The sequence below is a fragment of the Cornus florida genome, unplaced genomic scaffold (genome assembly GCF_030987335.1).
Source record: "Cornus florida cultivar Cherokee Brave unplaced genomic scaffold, ASM3098733v1 CherokeeBrave_3.0.0_Hap2_Chr03, whole genome shotgun sequence".
Taxonomy (NCBI): Eukaryota; Viridiplantae; Streptophyta; class Magnoliopsida; order Cornales; family Cornaceae; genus Cornus; species Cornus florida.
In genome coordinates this window covers 13,930,732-13,952,762 of record NW_026775573.1, presented here as the reverse complement: position 1 = coordinate 13,952,762, position 22,031 = coordinate 13,930,732, and the positions used below count along the sequence as shown (strand labels likewise).

Here is a 22,031-nt window from a genome sequence, read left to right as displayed (position 1 = left end):
AGTTTTTAGTTATCATATCATATATTACATGGACTCGTCAAAAGTAGTCAAGTACCCATGTGGTACACATATTGCTCGGACATGGGTATAGGATATATGTCCGACACTTTTGATTGGACATGTAAGCATATCCAATCATTCAATTTTATTGTATTATTACTTTAAAATGAGTTTAAAGCCTATAAATCATTCAATTATATTGTATTATCTCTGCTAATATGGTAAGTCATTTCATAAATCGTGGCTATCATATATGCTAACATATGCATAATCAAATCTCTGCTATTATGGTAAGTAATTCCATAAATCGTGGCTATAATATATGCTAACAATATTAGATAAAACATTACTTTACCGTTGAAAATAAAATAAACTAAATAAATAAAATGAATATTTAGCAGTGTCCACGTGTCCTTCAGTTTAGAGATTTGACATGTCGGACGCATGGATACATACCCGTACCCAACAAACGTACCCGAGTCCATGTAACATAGATCATATCCATTTACTACTTTGCCATTTTCCTGTAGGCTGTAGTGTTTCAGTTGAATTTGATATCTATATAAAAAAAAATCCAGTACTTCCCGACTTCATTTTTTTTTTCTTTGTTTTTTAAATTTCGATCTATTTCATTGAAAAATTCACCATTTGACGCTTTTGGGATGCTCTTTGGCTGAATGGTCAGCTTTGTTTGTGTTCATCTGCAATTTTAGTATATTTAAAATATTATTTTCATCACTATTTTTTCCCAGTGCATTGTAATTGAAGATGCATTAGCTGGAGTGCAAGCTGCCAAATCAGCACAAATGAGGTGAATCTGCTGATACTACATCCACTTTTTTATTTTTATTGTAATTGGGTGTTTATAAAGGACTTATGTTTTCTATATTTTGATCACTTCCCTTGAGAATTACAGAAATTATGTTCTCTCAAATATAACCATTTTCTTCTGCTTGCAGATGTATAGCTGTGACAACAACATTATCAGAAGAGACTTTAGAAACAGCTGGTCCATCACTTATCAGAAAGGAGATAGGAAGTGTTTCACTTCATGATATTCTCAGTGGTGGCTCTAGTTGCCACAGTATGTAGTTTTGAAAATACATTCAAATGTCTTTTTGTACCTCTCTTTTTTTTTTTTTTTTCCTTTCTTTCCTGAATGATCTTTTTGTACCATTAATAACAAGAGTGATGAAGTTACAATGTGTGTCATTTCTTAAGGAACTATAAGTAAACCCTATTTGTCTTGTAATGTGTTTTCTATGTATTGTGATTTTTTATTCCTTTTTGCTGAATTGAATCCATCCTTACTAATTAATTGATTCTGTATCTTTTGTTTGTAGTTTTGTAAGATGGCAGGGTATAAGACTATATTTAGCTGTAACTATGTTACTCTTCTAGTAATTATTTGCTGGGTAATGTTAAGGTTATATAAGTACAGATACTTCTATGAGAGGGATGTACCTGTATTGTGTCAGTGTCCAATACCAACACTCATACAGATACTCGCGCATGCATGTTTGATACTTCCTAAATGTATCCAAAATTTGAAAATATTATTTCTTTATTTATTTCTAACATGTATCCGATACTTCTCAGATACTTCAGGGTACATACTTAGTAAGATATGAACGTTAAAATATATATTTTTTCAAATATAATATCATAGTACAATCCTTAAGAAAAACTTAATATCTCTTCAAACAGAAGTATTTAGATAAATAATATGGTTAATTTAGTCTAAATTTATCCATTCAGTGTAATTCTCAACTCTTAACTTATTTGTCCTAATCTTTTATAAGAAAATATTAGTAATCAATTAATAATATGTATAGCATGACAAAGATTTAAATTATTATTTTAAATTTATACATGGAAATATGTATTTTCTTAATTTTATGCATATATACATCAACACAATATATCTATATATATTGAGGTGTCCTGCCGTATTCATATCCTAATTTTTATGAATTTAATGTATCATCGTATCCGTATCGTGTCATATCTGTATCTCGTGTTTTGTCCATGCTTCATAGGTTATATGTATTCTCGCAAAATGAGGTCTGATGAAGACAACCCATTGCAGATGAGAAGGTGCAGGGACCTCAATATATAAATTCTTCTGCACAATCTACACCAGCATTGGTCAAGGACAGAACAGAGAGTGGGTCATTCCAGGATACCTATTCTAAGAATGAGATGGTCTTCCCAATTGGAGGGTAAGGGATGTTCCCTATCCAGAATGTTTCGATAAAATCATTTCGCTTAAGCATATTATTCTTGTTTTTCCTACTACTTCCAACTTTCTTTGGCATATGCACAAAATTTATCAATGTTTGTTGATTTGATTTTGTTTATGAATTTCATCTTATTTTCCCATAAAAATACTTGCCTTGGGTTCACTTGTGCAGTTCAGGAAAAATCTTCACTATCCTGGATGAATAATCCTAGCAATGGTTGTGTCAGTATTAGAATCTTATGACCCCATATACATACATATATTAGAATTTTACCTTCCTTGTCATAACCAGTGGAATATTATCTGAAGCAGTTGCTAAACTTGAATTGAACATTAAATAGGATCTTTGGACTTCAAATAGTGCCTGAAAGTCTTCATTGAGAAGCATCAAATTTGGGCCCGGCACCTAGATTAAATATGTACGACAATGCCTAGAACTGTTCCAAGAAGTCAAACCCCTAATATTCTTCCTTTGCTTATGGCCGATAAATCAACAAGACAATTACACTGTTAGTGAAAATTTCATGCATTCAGTGAACTAAGTCGACTGGACTATCAACGAATAGTTTAGAGAATTATATTAAAAAAGATAGAATTTGCAGGCTTTCTCTCGTTGTAAATTTTGCCAATTTAATGGTCTCTGTTCTCATCTTAAATATCAAACTCGTGAACAGAGGACTAATGCTCAAGATGCTTTCCGACAAATTGCAATGATGAGGAAGGTTCAACTAAGACAATGGTCTTTGAAGGAGAACCACACTTGCGCTTGATCACCTTTACAAGATGTTTGTTTCATCACACAACAAAAAACCACAACACTGGCCTAGAAGGTTCTTTGTTCACTTCAACCAGATCGAACACCGAAACCCTTTTCTTATTGCAAGACCTTGATCCACTGTAGCGACTGACAATTGCATTTTCAAGGTTATATTCCTTTTTTGTTTTTAAACAGTAAACCTCTTCACTTCTAGTAATTTCTTATTCTGCTGCTTTTCCCTCATAGTTCAACACCAAAACCTAAGGAATCTGGGATGTACTGCATCATATCTAATTGTCATGCCCAATAGGCAGCTATAAGTCCACCATGATGGTATACTAAATGTGTGATGTAGAATGATCTAAAATAAGAAAATACATTTTTTTTCCCTTTTCCTGTTGACTCTTTTCTAGTGGAAAATTCTTCAGGTAAGATTCCCTGGAAATAAATATGTTGCCGATTATATTGTTTACTTGGGTTACAAAAGATATGAAATGTCACTCTTTCGTAAATATATTAGGACATTTAGTTTGACATGCCACACTGATATATATAGGTCATTTAGTTCATCAGTTTTACCTTGAGAACGCAGAAATAATTTATGGACAGGTTGCAGGGCTCTCGGCGAGACATTTTGAGATATGGAAGTCTGGGAATGGGAATAGCTTGTCTCCTTTTCACTGTGACACACTGGAAGGTATAAGTTATGTGATAAAAACGAATAGTGGATGGTTTTTAGATTCTGAATTTGTCTTGAAAACAGCATTTTTCGAGTGCCTTTGAGTATGCTAGCAGGACTTTGATGTCATTTTTTAATTTTGATTTTTATTATGTCTCTGGAAGCTGCTATGCCCTTGCAGGCAATGCAATTTGCATCTCCGAAAGCTATATGGAATCTTTTTTTTGGAGTCAGCAGTCCCCCTTTTGAAAAGAATGAAGGTGCTGATTTTTGTTATGAAACATTTTTCATCTCGTTACGCTGCATATTCTTTGTGGTTGTGCATTTCATTTTATTTTCACTTTCTCCCTCTCTTTTACTTATATTATTTTTCTTTTATTGTTTTATATTCTGAATGATTTGTTCATGTTGTGAAAAATTTACATAGAAAGCATGGTTATTTTGGTTGCATCTATGTTTTCTTTTCTTTTAAAGACTTGCAACAGAAGTAAGAATTACGTACTTTTTGCTTTTTACTGGTCACAGGGGAATCCCGTTCTGCAAGAATCCAACAATTTGTGAACTATATATCTGATTTGGAAAGTAGGTAAGTGAAAATTGCCGCTTTTGTCATTTTAATGTGATATGTTCCATTGTAATTGTCTTGAATGACATTATCTCATATCATATGTTGTAATTGTGTTCTCTTTTTTTTTTTTGGGTCTAATATCTTTTGTATGTTTTGTCTTTCATTTTGTAAGGGGAACTGCTACTGTTGTGCCCGAGTTTCCTTCTAAACTTGATTGGCTGAATGCAGCTCCCCTTCAGCTACAACGGGTAAATTTGTCAAATGGTTTCATGATTCTTTTGCTGCTGTTTATAAAGTGCAAGCGTTTAACCAACGGGCCACTGGCCTAGCGGTATCAGCCTCTTACCTCCCAAAGGGAGGTCAGGGATTCAAGTGTCAGAAGAGACGTGTGTGTGAGTACCAATTAGGAAAAAAAAAAGTGCAAGTGTTTAGGTTCCATTGTCTTGTCCTTTTTTCCTTCCAAATGGATTTTTCACCTATATATTGTAGACATGCCCCTGGAAAATTGTTGTTTACTTTTTATTTCTTTTCAAATTTTCATTAACTTCTAATTACCTAGAATTGTTACTTTCTCGAATCTTTTCAGTTCGAAGCATTTTGTAAGATAGTGATAAAACATATTCCTCTTTTATCGTTCACGAACTCTTTTCATCTAACATTTAGACGCTATCAAAAGGAAAACAAGTGCATGGTTAGCAGTAACGTAATCAGGTTATGAGAGAAAATTATGAGATGGAAAAAGCCAATGAGGTCTCTGTCTTCACAAGAGGCATGAGCTCTTCCTATTAACCATTGGATTGAGCATCAACTTTGCTTTACATTCACAAGTTTGGAGATACTTATCAATTCAATGGTCAATTAGGGAGAGCTCGTGGCTCTCATCAACTTTGAGCCCACCTGATAACATTACTCTTATTAAATATATGTTTAATTAATCATGAAACTGCTTCTTTTGCACATCTACCAGTCTGTCAAATGATGAAATCCGTCATGTGGTATTAGAATTTTTGCTGAAGTTTTATATGATACAATGAAGAACTGCTACTAAAGTACAGCTTTTCTTTTAACCTTTTGAGATGTTTGAACAGGATTTGAAAGGGAAAGTGGTTGTTCTGGATTTTTGGACCTATTGCTGCATAAATTGTATGCATGTGTTGCCAGATCTGGAGTTTTTGGAGAAAAAATATAAAGATATGCCGGTAAAATTCTATTCTTTCCTTTCAATAATCTGAATCTATATAGTATTAATGGTCCTCTAATGGCCTCTTTGGCTTAGGAGTTGGCTTGTATGGTCAACCCTCAGGTCTAGAGTTCGAGGATTGATAGAGAGAAAAGAATCTATACAGGTTTTTTTAAATGAACTCTATCTGCGCAGGCCAAATTCAACCCGTTTATGGTTAGCCTCATAAATGAGGCTCAAATTTAAAGCAATGATTTTAATAAGTTCAAAAATCTGACTTCAGGTGGAACTCAAAACTTCGTTTGAGAAATTGATGGTGAAAGTTGTTTAGTAGCATTGTAATTAAATTGTTACCATATGCTGGAGGGCACTCTTGCAGATTCATTGATTCTGAATGTACGAAACGTATTAGAATGTCATGCTCCAAGATTGGCAGATGATTCTATGTTCAAGTTTTAGAACAAAAATGTGAATAGAACTTGAGTGTGAAAATGGACAAAGAATTACCAAAACCTAAATGGAAAAATTGGAGTGAACTTAGGGAAAATCAGAAAGTAGCCTTAAATGTTGTGGCGGAACTTTTCATGGTGATTCGTACCTTAGAGGCATATGCTCACGCGTGTATGTAACATGCACTTTTTCTTTGTTAAAGCCTTTAGCTTCTTTATTATTAGTTTATTGGTCAAGATTATAAATAATGGGTCGATCCGTAGTTGCATAAGTGTTTATTTTTGTGCAGTTTACTGTTGTGGGAGTGCATTCTGCAAAGTTTGATAACGAGAAAGACTTGGAATCAATTCGCAACGCTGTCTTACGCTATAATATCACTCACCCAGTAAGTTAAATGCTTTGCACTTGGTATCAGCTTAACCTTCATGTTACTAAAAGCATTTTTGGTATTGTAGAACTAAATATTCAGTATAGTTTTCCTTGTACAATATTAACCATCCTTCATAAATTTGGCATATGAATTATAAGTGATTTCTGCCAGTTGATGTTTTTCTTAAGGCTGCAGAACAGCCTTTAATTGGGCCATGTACAGGCATTGCTTGATTTGTTATCTGCTCAATATTTTTTAACCGCAAAAAACATGCTGTCCAGTAAATCTAGTTAAGCTGTCACACCCCGAATCCCAAGGACCTGGTTCATGAGAAATGGGAAGAAAGAAAAGGAAAAGAAAAGAAAATGAAAACCAATCCCAGAACCAAACATCAATGTCCTCTCAACAATCTTAGTTAATTTTGCTCCTCTCTTTCTCAAAGCATGATCCTAAATTGGACCATGTCACTCCTCCTCACTGTGTATTTATTGGTGTATGTGATCAAACCATCTTTCTTGGTTCTCTTCATCTTATCTCCAATAAGTGCCACTTCCATTGGGTCATATTCATTTTCTAATTTTATATCTTCTCTTACTGCACATCGACTCAAAATCTGTGTCTTGGTCACACTCATTTCATGAAGATATTGTTTCTTGTCTATAATTTTGTCCATTAAAATATGACTGGTCTAATACATTTACTCAACTCAACATATAAAGCCTTTTCCCATCCATTTATGGTCGGTTATATGGATCATGTAACACCATTCTACTTAGTTTTGAGTCATAACCTCGAAATTGGTACAATGAGTTGTTTTATATAGAATTTACCTTTCAGTTTTGGATGTATACGTTAATCACACAATATGCTAGAATCACTCCTCCATGTAACCCATAATGCTTGTCACCCAGGCCCTAAGAAGTACGGAAACGGATATGGGACACGGATACGACAGGACACGGACATGGCAAATCCTAAAAAATTAGGACACGGACAAGGCGGGGACACGGCGAATAATAAATATATATTTATATATATGTGATGTTGTGCTTTAAGAAATTAAGAGTGATATTATTTTTTATCAACCTAATAATGAAAAAGAATTGTGCTTTGCCAAGAAAAAGAGAGAATGATAGAAAGAGAAGAAAACAAAGAAACAAAGAGTATTAGGGTTTTGGTAGAAAAAAAAAAAATAGGGATTAGTTAGTAAGAATCCATAAAAGAGAAAAAATTCATGGAAACAAGAGAAAAAAGAAATAATAGACACAAAAAAGAATTTTGTTGTGAAGAAGAAGAAAAAGAAGAAAGAAAAGAGGACAAAGAAGAAGAGAGAAAAGAGGAGAAAGAGGAGAGAGAGACCATCCGTTGGGAGCGAAGCTTGGTCGGTGGGAGAACAAGAGTGTCGAAGATGATCATGCAACAGTTTGAACCTTTGAACTAAAATAGAAGCATAAATATCTGGTTCTTTAATATAAAATTGTTTTAAAACAACTTTTTTTAAGTAATTATATAATGAACATCACATCACTGGAAGTTATTAAACAACTCCTCATATTTACACTTCAACCTAGTTTTCTTTCTAAAACTTTCTTAAAATCCCCAAGTGCCTCACTTATTAAAAAAAAATAATAATAAATAAATTCCAAGAATTGGACACGTGTGTCGGACACATATCTATGGCATGTCCGACCCATGTTTGTGCCGTGTCTGAATATTCAAAAAAATTAAAAAATTAGACACGTTTTTTGGCGTATGTGGCACGTGTCCGTGATTGACACGTATCCGACACGGATTCTTTGCCCTTTTAGACGTGTTCATTCTTCCTAGCCTAGGGCATATGGGGCATGACTGGTACTTGGCAACAAAAAACAAGGATTGAAGTCGTTCACATGAACTCCATTAGCTAGGCACAGGATCTTACTCCTCGTAGTCAGTTCGTTCTTTCAGGAAGAAAGCCTTACTCTCACTTAGTTCCATCATAGTTTGCTTTAGTTTATGATCAACATTATCTCTAATTGTTGGGAGAAAAGACCTTACTTATTAAGTTCCGAAAAAAGAAAAGGCCTTACTTATTGTTGTTTCTGTTGTTGTCTTACTATTGTTGTGTAATATATATATATATATATATATTGGTTTAGTGTGTATAGAGGAAAGGATATATTTTTTTTTTTTTCTTAGTTGGTACTCACACACACATGCCTCCATTGAGGCTCGAACCCCTAACCTCCCTTGGGGAAGTAGGGGCCTGGTACCGCTAGGCCACAGACCTGTTAGTGAGGAAAGGATAATCTTTGTATTTAGTACTTTGCATATTTGATAGTTCAACTCTAAAGTACAAGATTTAATTATCACTATTTTTTGTAGTCCAAGTTCCTTAATGAATTGTATAAAAGAACTAATATCTAGAAATTTTTGTGCTGTTGAATTTTGAAGACATGGTTCAGATGCCTCACATCCTTGCCTAAACCCACATATTTTTGTCAAGTACCACTAGTCTATGGATACTTTAGTGTTGTACTGCCTATTTCACCTTATTAATTAGTCATTCTTGGTACCTTCTAATATTTTATAACGTCCAGGTTGTCAATGATGGGGATATGTATTTATGGCGGGAGCTAGGAGTGAATTCATGGCCTACATTTGCTATTATTGGGCCCAATGGTAAGCTCCTTGCGCAAATTGCAGGTGAAGGTCGCCGTAAGGTATTAATATCTCTCTCTAGCATTCTTATGGATATGGTCAAAGCCACTTTGTATATTTAATAAATGCATGATGATTTGATTTATGTGATAATGGAGATACTGTTTATGTTGACTTTAAGAGATAATCAAAAGAAAACTTAGAAAAGTAAAGTAGAAGAAGATGAAGAAGAAGAGAAGGAAGAGGAGGAGAGAAGAGAGTGAGATGGGGAAAGAGAGAAAGAATGATAGAACACTTTCATCCTTCCAACATTCTGTTTATACTAAGAAGTTTCAGAAATTACGCATAAGCACTCTATATTATTAAGTAATAACAGATAAGCCCCTGACAACAGTTAAGTGACAAGATAGTTACTTTACTTTTTTTTCTTTTTCTTTCCTTGAAACTTATTACATTGATTTTGTTGCCTATTCTATAATTACACTATGGTCATTGTCCACAATTGTTGGCTTAGTCATATGTGCTGCTTCTACAAGGGCATGAGTTGATGGGAAATAAGTGAAACAAAAAGATTGAGGGTGATGAGTGTTCAAGCACACTTAGTTGCAGTCTTTAAGGGAGTAAGGATTTTGTGTTTTTCTCTTTTTATGTTTTTTGTTTTATCTTTTAGGTGGGGGTGGATGAAGATGAATAGTAACTAGTAAATCAATTAAGCATATTTGGTTGCATTGAAACTAATTCTTATTTGGTAAATATTTGTATTTTATGGTTCTCCTTCAGAATAAAGACAACAAGTTATAAAATAACTAGAAATGATATCAAATATGGATACGAATCCTTTCTTTTCTTTTCAATTTATGGATTTGAATATCGAGTATGGTCATGGGTCAATAGAGCAGTCCTTATATAGAACTGTTCCTACTCATTGCTCAATAAATATTGTATTTCAGTTAATAATGGTGAATGACCCCAAACAAAATTTGCAATGCTCTCCGTGATCATGAATAGTAACTACTAATCCTCAAATAACTGATAATGATCATGATATGTTGAGTAAAACAAATTTAACTTCTTGTGCATGAACTTTTATTAATCTTAAAGCAAAACAGCACGAGTGGAAACACAATCTCAGCTGCTAGCTTTGCACTCAGTCCATTGGAGGATTTGAATGTGGCTCCCTAGTCTATCTGTATTTGAGAAACTGAGCTAAGTGCAGAAGTTTATCCTGATCAATAATGTGACAATGGCATTCTAGAAACTAAGGGCCAGCCGCAATTGGTCTAATGTCTGGTCTTGTGTGGCGGTATTTGAGCACTTTTCAAATTTTTGATTAGGAATTAATTGGTCAACAGCTATTAGAATAATGAAGACATTTCTGAAATTACTTAAAGGGAGGCATTTGAGTAATATAATGATTTGATCTTTTGTATAGTAGAGACTTGTGCCTTTCCCTTCCATTTATTTATGCTAGATCAATGGTCGGCCAAAAATAATTCCAATAGTAATCTCTCCAGAAATTTTTCCTATTTTCACCATACATATTTTTCATGTAAAATGGAAGTGTTGTATGAAAATTTGAAATTAGCCAGGACAGGAAAGTGCTTTAACTTTTATGCAATTGTAGTAGCATCTTCTTATTTCTGGAATTTTATCTGGAATTTTTCAGTTGTTTCAAATGAAAATGTTGTCCAAATACTTAAACTTCATGTTTGCTTAAAATTAGATGTAGCCCTTCATCTGTTTGCCTCGATGGCACTCAGAACTTCCATGGCAACAGGACAGATTAAATACCCCCCTCATAAACCATCCTTCTGTCCTTGACTTGAGGGATGGAACTGAATTAATTTTTTAAGAGGTTCAGATACCCCTAAGTTGCCTTTTGGAGAATTGGCACAATTCAAGCAGCTCAATGAGCAATGCAATCCGAAATTTTTAACAGGTTACTCTTAAAGCTGTATATTTATGGAATGCGTGTTTCTTGTTAAATTTGCAGTTTAACATTTTCATTCAGTTGAATCAGTTTTCTCTACCATATTTTTTTGGCTAAGATTTTCTCAACCATTTATTTTTTTATTTTTTTGCGCTGTTATGTCTAGTGCTGCTGGTGGCCATTTGAAATGGATAAATATAATTTATTATGGTTATAACTAGCCAGGAACTAATGTAGCACATGTTCATTAAACTGAAAAAGAAGATAGTTGAAACAGTTGTTGGTGTTGCTGTCTATCAGGATCTTGATGATTTAGTGGCAGCAGCTCTTCTATATTATGGTGGAAAGAAGATTTTGGACAACTCACCCATTCCCTTGAATTTGGAGAAGGATAATGATCCCCGCTTATTGACATCTCCTCTGAAGTTTCCTGGTAAACTGGCAGTTGACGTCCTTAACAATCGGCTGTTCATTTCAGACAGTAACCATAACAGAATAGTAGGCTCTCTCTCTCTCTCTCTCTCATCCACCATATTTTGCTACATACTGTTTCCCAATTTTGAGAATGTAGTGCCTGCATGTATAGTACCTATTGATGTGCAATGCTTGAAAATAGGCAGGGTTATATGAATTCCAAATGCAAAAGCTATGTAATATCTTACCGAAGGAATGATCTCATTTTATAAGAGAGTGGATATATATATATATATATATAGATACCAAAATTTGAACTGAAATGTATGATAACAAATATGGTGGATTATTATTTTATTCCATTTCATGCGTAGAATGGAAAAACTGTGTTTTTGGTTGATGAAGGTTAAAACACCTAATAATGGTTCTACGTGGGTGATAGACTACATATATACTTATTATATATAAATATCTCTTCTGTATCAACCTCCTTCTAAGTGATTGCATGGATGAAGAAATCAGTAAGCTGTAAGAATGATAAAAAAAAAATAGGGCACTGCAGTGACAGAGTTACAATCAATTTTTATATGCTTAGTCAGTTCATGAGATACTGGATCCTAGTAATCTGAGTGGCACTCTAATGATGGCTATCACAGTAGAGTGAAAGATGTTAACACATAGTAAGAAATTGTTGTGGCCAAACAATTTCGGCAACTATATCAATTGTGGTATACTCTGCTGCAACACTAGATTGATGTACAATATCTTGCTTCCTGGTTTTTTTAAGAAACAAGAAAGTCTCTTAGAAAGAGCAGACACAAATAGTAGAATACCAACCAGTACATAGTAAAAATCTGATAAATACACCAAGCTTAATTAAAGTTAAAGATGCTAAGAGTAATGTACGAATAATCATGCCATGGAGGTGGACAATCTATGACGGCAGTGTTAGGATAGAGCGAAGAGCGGCAATAAACTGACTAAGCACGTAAAAGCTTAAAGGCCCACATCTGAGTCCCAAGAGAAAGAGAAAGAACGTAAGCAACTGATGTAACAGCTGTAGTTCATATATAATACCCAAAGAGCTGCTCAATACAAGCTGGAACAGCTGTTTTGTTAGTTCGTAGGTTTACTCCTACAAAAAGACAATAGGAGCTCTTGAGTACAGCTCCTACTCAGGCAAGTGCGTTAAACACTTGAGTAATTTAGAACTTCCTTTGAGGAACATGGAAGAGTCGCATATATCTTATTGATGATAAGGTTGGTACATGCTGGTTTGATAGATTACTTTGTATAGACATTCCAGTGAGACCCTTTGATGCCAAGGCACCCTGCCATTGAGGTTAAAGTGACACATGTCATAATTAAAGGGGTCCAACTGGCAGCTATATCTACACCCACCTAGGCGGTAAAGCATGTGGGACATGTGTGCTTTAAAGACAAGTTGATGCTTGCATGATGCCTTAACTGTATTGTTACCAAGAAACCGTATTATCAAACCCTTTTAGATTAAAGGCAAATTCTATGAACTTTAAACATCTTAAAGCTCTAGGTTAGTAGATTCATACATTCAAATGTCAACTAGTATTTACCATGGTCAAAACTGTGACAATATAATTTTCAAATTTGCAAAGAAAAGAAACCCTAAAATTCGCTATTGACCCAGTTCATGTATCGCATAAATTATGTACCTAAATTACTGAAAAGATTTTATGAGAAGCTGCTTTGCATTAGGTTTAAGAAGTTTGTAGATCTCCCATGAGATATTCTTGATCTAGAGTTGTTATTAAACCTTTGATTTGACTCAACATAGCCTTAGGCTAACCAGTTGAGTCAGTTCGACCAATATAGGGTTTGGGAGTGTATTTTATGTATTCTCGAAGCTTGAAGCCCAATATTTTACCATTGCACTTGGAAATGACTGTTTAAACCGTTTTCTCATGAAAAAATTATATTTTCCCTTTCTTTTTCTTGATGTTGGTGTGTGCATGTGAATCTGTTTTGATGGAGAATAACTGGATTGGCGCTAAACAATCTTGTTGCATCTGAAGTTCAGGTGGTAACCGACCTAGATGGGAATTTCATTATCCAAATTGGGAGCACAGGAGTGGAGGGTCTTAGTGATGGCAACTTTGATGATGCCACCTTCAATCGCCCTCAGGTAATGATTATTCTGTCAGAACTAGCCTGTCAAAGATTTCCTTTAATCAGGGTACTTTCATTCATTTGGAGATGTTTGCATATCTTGCAAGGTTTTCTATATCATGTTTATTATCGATTGTATGGACAGAGACCTAATAGTGTGTGTGTTTGTTTAGGGCCTGGCTTACAACACAAAGAGAAATCTCCTGTATGTAGCAGATACTGAGAACCATGCTTTAAGGTAGTGGTGTTTTGGTAACTTATTACTATTGATTGGTGGATTTAGTTTTCTCAGCATTTTGTTATTTACATGCTTGTGAATTCGGACATCAGAGTCTATGGACTAATCTTCTCATTTAGAGTATTGCAATATCAAACAGTTGGAGAAGAAACAAGATGAAACTTCATTTGATTCGGTTTCTAAAAGGATATGCTGTTTATACTTGAAAAACATCCAGATTTGTTTTTATGCCAGAAAGTTCAGTGTGGACTTAGTGTCGTAGGTTGGCATATTTGTAAGAAAATCCAAAGTTTGTACTCTTTTTTTTTTTCTTTTTTCCCTGAGATGACTAACAAAGTTGATCAACACATTGAAGAATGCCCCAGGTATAATTGGATAACTTGTGTTGATCACTCACATTAGGATTAAATAATTAAACTTGAGTGAGGACACAGTTATGCACGATAAATTTTATTGCATTATGATTTTTTTCATGTTCTCATTTTCTTTTTAAATTATATTTAACCTAATTTTAGTTCACTGCCCTGTTGCATGCAGAGGTATTGATCCCTCATGCGGAAGGATTGATTGCTTAGATGCTGAGAGCAAGGGTTCGATCCACCATTAGCCAAAGATCAATCCTTGACCTGGCGCAAGAGTTTTCGTTATTTCATTCAGTTACAAAAAGTTTCAAAAAACTTTTTCTTGTGGACTACTACACCTAAATCCTTATATCTACATATTACTTTAAAAACATATAGAAGAGACATTGATGAAATTTTATAGGGTTTTCATATAGGGAATTTTTTTTTCCATAATTGTGTCATATATAGATTAGGAGTGCATCTTTATTTCTTTATCACAGACATCATCTAGCTATGAGAGTGATTTTGAGTTATTTTAAAGAATTGAAGAAAGAGTTATTATTAGAGATTAAAAGGCAGCAAATCCCATTACTTGTTCATCAAACAACCTAGTAGAGGAGATCAATCACAAGGTGATGAGTGAATCGTATGAGCGGATTATTATATCCTCAGCAGTAGTGTCAGAGGAGGAACATGGATATGAGGCAACTGGGTGATTCTAGGGCTGGAATCTGATACCTAGGTTGTAACACCTTTCTTCATCTAGTGGATTTGATTTGCCTGGGTTAAGTCTTTCCCATTGGGGTTTACAAATAATTTGAAGTGTTCATGTGATTATTTTATTTGGTTTATTTTGCTTTTTCTTTTTATATATGACTGATCAATCAGATTTGATAAACAAACACATACACATTGAGGAATTCAAACTAATGATTAGTATAATCAAATAAAAAATAAAAAATCAGTTATTGAAGGTGGGTTGTCATCAGACCTACTTATCCTACTCTGAAGTAATAAAACCTGGGGGACGGTCCAATTCCTCAAGTTTGACATATAGATAAAGTGTCCTTTGCTAATTAGCAGTGCTTAGTCAGAAACCTGATACTAGGATGTATTATGCAGAGATAGTGGCAGGTTTCATACACATTGAAGTATTTGTGAACAGATGGGGTTATTTATCCTGGGATAAACATTCCCATGGGGATTGGCATCACTTGAGAAGCAATGTTTGGGAAGAATAAAGGAATGCATGATATAGTAGTTAATGTACCAGTTGATCCTAGTGAAGCATTGGAAAAATTCCAATGAACCATTAATGCTATTGAGTTTTTTTCAACAGAATCTCCTCATTTAAAGTTGACTGCAAATAGGATAGTCAAACTGCAGAAAAATTGAAAGAAAAGCAAACCAAGGAATTTAAAAGTTATCACATGAAAAATAAAAATAAAAAGTGCATACTAAATAATTACTATTTCTGGTCTTCAACAAAAAAAAAAAAAAATCCATTACGTGTCTTCAACTTGTTAATTGTCACTCCTTGTACCATTCATCCCATAAAATATGAATCATTCAGAAAAAAGGAAAGAAAAGCAAAACAAAGAATTGAAGAATTATCACTTGGAAAAAACTAAAAAAATAAAAATAATTATAAATATTTACTATTTTCTGGCCTTCAACATGTTTATTGTCACTTCTTGTACCATGCATGATACATCCCAGAAAACATGAAGGGATCATTTCCTGTTTCTGTCTTTGGTGTTTCTCACATCTTTCTTCTTGCTGGGAACAGTGAGAAAGCTGACTTGATCCCAATTCAATTTCACATGAAAATTCTTTGAGTCAAGCCTCTGGGAACAACATTAACAGTATCAGGCTAGGCAGATTTTATGCATAGATTTGTGAATTTTTAATTTGTTTAACTTCTACTGTTGTAGGGTGATTGATTTTGTTAACGAGACAGTGAAAACTCTTGCTGGAAATGGAACCAAAGGTTCAGACTACAAAGGGGGTGGAACAGGAACAACTCAGGCAAGATTGAAGAAAATGAAACTCTTAGAATGTTATCTCTGTCGTGCTTCCAATGAGATGAAATTAGGGCCCTTTGCTTATAAAATATTGATAAGCTTATCAATTTAGGTGCATTGGCATAGTCCTGATGCTGAAAATCAAATTGCCTATCAAATTTTATTGATTAGCCTTTTTTTTTTTTGAAAAAAAAAAAATTATAGATTCTTATTCATGTTCTTTCAGGTCCTCAACTCTCCATGGGATGTCTGCTTTGAGCCAGTCAATGAGATTGTTTATATTGCTATGGCCGGCCAGCATCAGATCTGGGAACATAATACATTAGATGGTATTACAAGAGCTTTTAGCGGTGATGGTTATGAAAGAAATTTGAATGGTTCAAGGTAATGTATGTATTAATGGAATAAAGTTCACTTATAAGTAGGTTGATCATATTTTCTTGTCAATTTTCATCACTCGTATGTACCTGTTATCCCTTCAGATGGACTTAAAAGAAGTTGCTTTTTGATAATGAGATGAGGTTTATTAATGTATACATACTAATATACTTATTTACTTTTGCTGTATTAAAATTTCTTTTATCAGGCTGTCCATATCATAAAGAGTTTTTATGTTAGAGAGTTGATTGCTTTATTATATTTGTTGTACCATGGACATGTTTACGATGTACACTAGAAAATTGGCAAATAGAGGATATATACGTACATGAATTAATTGACAGTTGCTTGCAGTTACAGTTGCATACAATGAGTTATACAAATTTCAAAATTTGACATATGTGAGCGTGTACCCAAGTAATGATCAATGTGTTATTCATATTCTAACTTTCCAGTTGGATCTAGGCACTACTAAATTTATGATTCCTCTGATCTTGAAACTTATGGTCTCCACACTTGGATCATGCTCAACAAATTTAATCCCTCTCCGTGCATTATAGCACCCACCTTCCATTCATCTTGTAACAAGAAACCAATTTGGTTTCATTTGGGCTGTGTTAAGCATTGTTTTTAACTTTTTTTTGATAAATAAGCATTGTTTTTAACTTACAACTAGATTTGATAGGCGTGACATTTCATGGAAAATTCAAGTACATATAATTCGTTGAATAGGTACAAGGAGAATTTAAGCTTATTATCCAAATTGAACATATCTTTATATAAAACATCTCCACTTTGATTCCTGCCTTGGTCTAACCCCTTTAAATATATGGGTTTAGGCCAATTTAGATTTTGAACAGGATTTCCTGTGGAATTAAAACTTTGTCTGAACTTTCATTTTTGGCTACATCTATTTGTGTCCTGAACTTATTGCAGCCTGATAAGCTTATGTTATTTCAAATGGCATAGTATTTAAAAAGGTTAGGTCGGCTAAGAATAAATTTCTGCAGAAAGCAATGACATCATGATGGATTTGCTTAGTGGGCTTACAGCACACAAGTCAATTGGATCTATGGCAACTTAGTGAATACGGTTTTAACCATCTTAGTTACCCTGTGAGATTAAAAAAGATTGAAAAGTAATATATAATATATACATGTATATCTATATTCCTCTACATATATATACATACAGAATATTGACTCCTTCAAGGATCACATTAATTTTAAAATTTTCTTGATGGTTCAAATTTTCAGTTCTTCTATTTCTTTGGATGTAAGTATAGATTTTTGCTTCTGTTATTATGTTTAATTACATACTTAGCATGTCTTATGTACAAGAACGTTATTTAATAGACAAACAATCGAACAGTACCGAATTTTTACATGTCTAATTTTTTTTTTTTTTTTTTTCTCTGTGTCATTTAATTGTAAAAGCTCTACAAGCACATCATTTGCTCAACCTTCTGGAATCTCATTATCGCCTGGTAATATGTTGGAATGCTTTGATAGTTCCCATGTCTTTCTACCAAGGTCATGAAGTTTTTACATGGATTTTCAACTAATATGATAGACATTTCTTGGGTGTGCTTTAGATTTGAAGGAGGCATATATTGCTGATAGCGAGAGTAGCTCCATTCGAGCGCTTGATCTGAAAACAGGAGGGTCACGATTACTAGCTGGTGGTGATTCAGTTTTCTCAGATGATTTGTTTAAGGTATTTTGGTTTTCAAATAAGAAACTAGTTTCATATTATGAAACCAATTTGGTTTCTCATCTTGCAATTTAATTTTTACATAATTTCCTTCAAGATATCTTTAACTGTTGCAGTTTGGAGATCATGATGGAATAGGGTCCGAAGTACTTCTTCAACATCCTTTAGGTGTTTTATATGGGAAAGATGGTCAAATTTATCTAGCAGATTCTTATAATCACAAGGTACTTACTGATTATTGAACTAAAGGAACTATGGAGATACCGTAACTTGCAGTGTGTACTTCCAACGATGCTGATGTTGCAGTAATCTTCACGTTGAAAAGTATTTTAGAAGCTTCCAGTGGTTTATAGGGGATTTTACCTCCTCTGTTATGCCTCTAAGTCTGTTCTTATGCGTGTTTTATTCATTGTGTAAAAAAAATTGTTGAGTGAGTTGACTGTATTGATTTTATATACATATATATATATATATATATTTAAATAAAGAGAAACCCAGGTTGTTTGAGTCAAGTAAACCTAAGCAATCTGTGTAGTGCTATTTGACTATTATATTTGATTTGATTGCCTAGTTGTGTCATTCTAGTGATGATATATTAGTTGCTAATGATCTTTTACTTTGGGGATTAATTATTGTGTAGTGATTATTATATGCAATGGTTGAAACTGAATTTATTTTCAAATTTCAGATCAAGAAGCTAGATCTAGCTAGTAAAAGAGTGAATACATTGGCAGGGACGGGGAGAGCTGGTTTCAAAGATGGAACAGCCCTAGCAGCTCAGGTTGGATACATGTACTGTAGTTTTCTTGTTCACGTATTTCTACAGATGTCAATAGTACATTATGTATTGTTTTTCCATTTTAAAGAAGCCAAATTATATTTAAAAAATTGGTGTCTGAGTTTGTATTATTTATTTTAATGTTCTACTAATTCTAAAATGATTATGTAAAGAACAAAGTGCAACTAGAAGAGCATGTCACTGTTAAATAGTTAAGGAATTTCCTTTTCTGAATCATATTATTGAAGTTGGAGTTTGGATGAAAAGTTATGAGGAAATTGTATCTCATTGAAATTCCATATGTTTTTATTAGAATTTTCAAAGAAATTATATATTTGTATCTTGTGATCCTTTTTCTTACCAGGATTTATGTTTCTTCAAAATTATCAATAAAAATACTCTTCATTCAGGTTGTTCTCCTCCAAGATGAAATAAAAAACTAAAATTTCCTGATACTCACACACGCACTATTTATTAAGCTGGAGTAACCCTTGTGCATTATGGACTTAAGATATAGCGAGCAGCATGAAATCTGCCTTTGGGATTGGAGGTCAGTGGCTGATTTTGTGTGATTGCTCTGTACTATGGCCTGAGACATACCACATTAAAATCACGTGATGAAAAGAATTATGGCACAATGTTGGTGTATTTTTATAATAGGGTGTGGATTTATTCTGAATGCAAATATAAGGAGGATCTTGAGATCAATCATCAATGGATAGAAAATTATGGATAATAATTTTGAGAATGGGGCATTAGTAGTAATTCTTGCTTGATGAAATGGCAAAAATTTACTTATCCAGAATAAATAAATAAATCGAATACAAGAGCAGCCACTTTGCACAAAATAATGCCCCAATCTTCCCCTTCCAACACACCCCGTGTAGGCAAGACATATTCTAGGTAATATCCTTTAAGCATTTATGAGAACTAGGTTTAGCAAAAAGGTTACAAAAAGAATTGATGATCACTCTGGTGCAGGAAAGACTCTCTAAGATCAGGACCATAAAGGCAGAAGGGCTTAAACTAAGATAAGGGAAATATTGGAGGAATTTATATAGCCGAACTAAGTGTTTGACAAAGGTCCTAACAGCAAGCAGATGTCTGATGATATATTAGGGGGGTTTCATGTGTAATATTATGTTGCTGCCCATAACATTGATAGGAAGAAGCTAATTATATATGCAAAGGACCAAAATATTTATTAAAAAAATTATAAAAAAATGGGTAAACAAGTTATAAATGAAATCTTCTTCTTCATGAACTGCAGAATCTTAAAAATGAATTTTATATATATATATATATATATATATATATATAACATAAGCTCCTCGTTTACGCTGCTGGACCTTGGCTTAAGATGTGTTTATGTATCTATCTAGGAACTCATTTTCTCATTAGAAATGAAATATTCACAATTCTCTGTCAATTTTTCATTAGCAGTATTCAAGATTTGTGCCTGATTCTTTAAATTCTCATGTAATGTTATTTACATAAATGACTGCAGTTCATCCATTTAATGCTTTCATCTGAAGTTTTGACAATGCTTTTACTTTCAAAATGCTACATTTAACTGACTATTCCTGTCAAATCAGCACTCATTATTATTAATTTATAGGCAAGTTTTAATTGAACTGCTTAACTGCCATCTCTTTAAGCTGAAATATGCAAAATTAAGACTTTTGGAGTCCTTGTCGGTTTTGCTTATTACATGTTGTGATGCTGCTGGATGTGCCTTCTTTCTTTTAGCCACAATAAAAGACATTTCTTTTGCATCAATTTACTTGTTACATATGCACAACACTGACAACAATCAGTGAATAACAATATATTACTAAGGCATACTTTTGCATGTGGTTAATGTGGCATTGTCATTGATAAATGTTCTCCATGTGAAGTCTCTTGGTGTATACAAATGAAAGGGTTGACTTAATGTTATTCTAGTGTCTTACTTAAGCTATAACCATATTTCTACCTTCACCTGGTAGTCTGGAATTTCATTCTAAAAAATTCATGTTATTGCAGCTTTCAGAGCCATCCGGAATTGTTGAAGCTGAAAATGGTGACGCTCTTCACTATTTATGTGCCAAAAATTCTTCATAGCTGTTATCTGTTGCATTCCTCAACTTATAACACAATCTTTTAGGGATTCTGAACATATATTTTGCATCCATTATAGTAAACGAAGTTGCATAGTTATTAATTTTAGTTATACTTTCACCTTTTATGAATTCGACCCATTTTATTCTGCTGGGAATCCTATAGTTAAGTTCCAAAAATAGGGACCGAATGTTTGGAGGGTTTGTTTGTCATTAATAAAATTGGAGACAATAGTCTACTTTTTGATTGAAAAATCTAACCTGTAAGGTTATATTGTTGCTTAATGTTGGCAATAGCACTGACTGACAAAGTATTTTTTGACGCTCATAGTTGATATCGACTGCTGATACCTTGTATCAGCTGAAATATAACAGCATTGCAACACATGAATTTTTTTTTATTTTTTATTTTATACATATCTCGAATTTGTACATAGGTACAGGTTTTGCTTTTTCCTTTCACATAAAAAATAAAAAATCCTTCAGTCTGATAATCAAAGAATGTAGACAACAAAAAGGCAAATACTTATTTTTGCAGATAATCTTACTCCGTAGAAGTTGGTGTGGTAGTTGTAAGAGGAATCTATGATGATTCAACTTTAAAACAAACACAAGCATATTGAAATTCTGCTTGTGAATGAATTGTGGAAACTAGTTTTCCCAGTGTGATGTAGCAATTTGACCGTCTTGTCTCTCCTAGCAGTAATTTCCTACAATTTTGTATGATATCCTTTGTAAAGCCTCAGCTGGAATTCATATATGCCTCTTTAGTCCAAACACTTGTAATTGAATTTTCATTAAACATGATGACCTTACAGCAACTTAGACATCCATATTACATATTATAGTTGTTGCAGTGGAAAGTGGAGGCAATGAGAGAAAAATCAGGAAGAACATTGGTCAAAGTCAAATGTAAACTTGACAAAAAGAATTATAGCTTGTAAATTATCTTTTTCTTTTCTGCTTCTAAATCTAAATTTCTATAACACAAATCCCATCCTGATATTTTCAATTGAAGGGCAGAGAGATATTGTGCAAATCAAGACCTAGTTTCTTGACATATTTTGGAGATATAACTTCGC

General features: G+C 33.6%; 1 protein-coding gene across 2 annotated transcripts in view; it reads left to right on the top strand.

Moving 5' to 3' along the window:
- The window catches only part of LOC132299577 (protein SUPPRESSOR OF QUENCHING 1, chloroplastic), a 29,130-nt gene that overhangs the window by 4,365 nt on the left and 2,734 nt on the right, over nt 1–22,031 (top strand). The window contains exons 6-25 of one of the 2 annotated variants that reach the window (XM_059796295.1): nt 753–811; nt 960–1,084; nt 2,090–2,222; nt 3,609–3,696; nt 3,860–3,938; nt 4,204–4,264; nt 4,419–4,494; nt 5,335–5,445; nt 6,166–6,261; nt 8,826–8,948; nt 11,117–11,314; nt 13,287–13,391; nt 13,549–13,613; nt 15,892–15,985; nt 16,208–16,365; nt 17,796–17,845; nt 17,954–18,075; nt 18,189–18,296; nt 18,761–18,853; nt 20,876–20,912. In XM_059796295.1, the coding sequence (XP_059652278.1) occupies nt 753–811; nt 960–1,084; nt 2,090–2,222; nt 3,609–3,696; nt 3,860–3,938; nt 4,204–4,264; nt 4,419–4,494; nt 5,335–5,445; nt 6,166–6,261; nt 8,826–8,948; nt 11,117–11,314; nt 13,287–13,391; nt 13,549–13,613; nt 15,892–15,985; nt 16,208–16,365; nt 17,796–17,845; nt 17,954–18,075; nt 18,189–18,296; nt 18,761–18,853; nt 20,876–20,912 (1,981 nt within the window). The remainder of the gene's footprint in view (nt 1–752; nt 812–959; nt 1,085–2,089; nt 2,223–3,608; nt 3,697–3,859; nt 3,939–4,203; nt 4,265–4,418; nt 4,495–5,334; nt 5,446–6,165; nt 6,262–8,825; nt 8,949–11,116; nt 11,315–13,286; nt 13,392–13,548; nt 13,614–15,891; nt 15,986–16,207; nt 16,366–17,795; nt 17,846–17,953; nt 18,076–18,188; nt 18,297–18,760; nt 18,854–20,875; nt 20,913–22,031) is intronic. The other variant, XM_059796296.1, reaches the window with a different exon arrangement.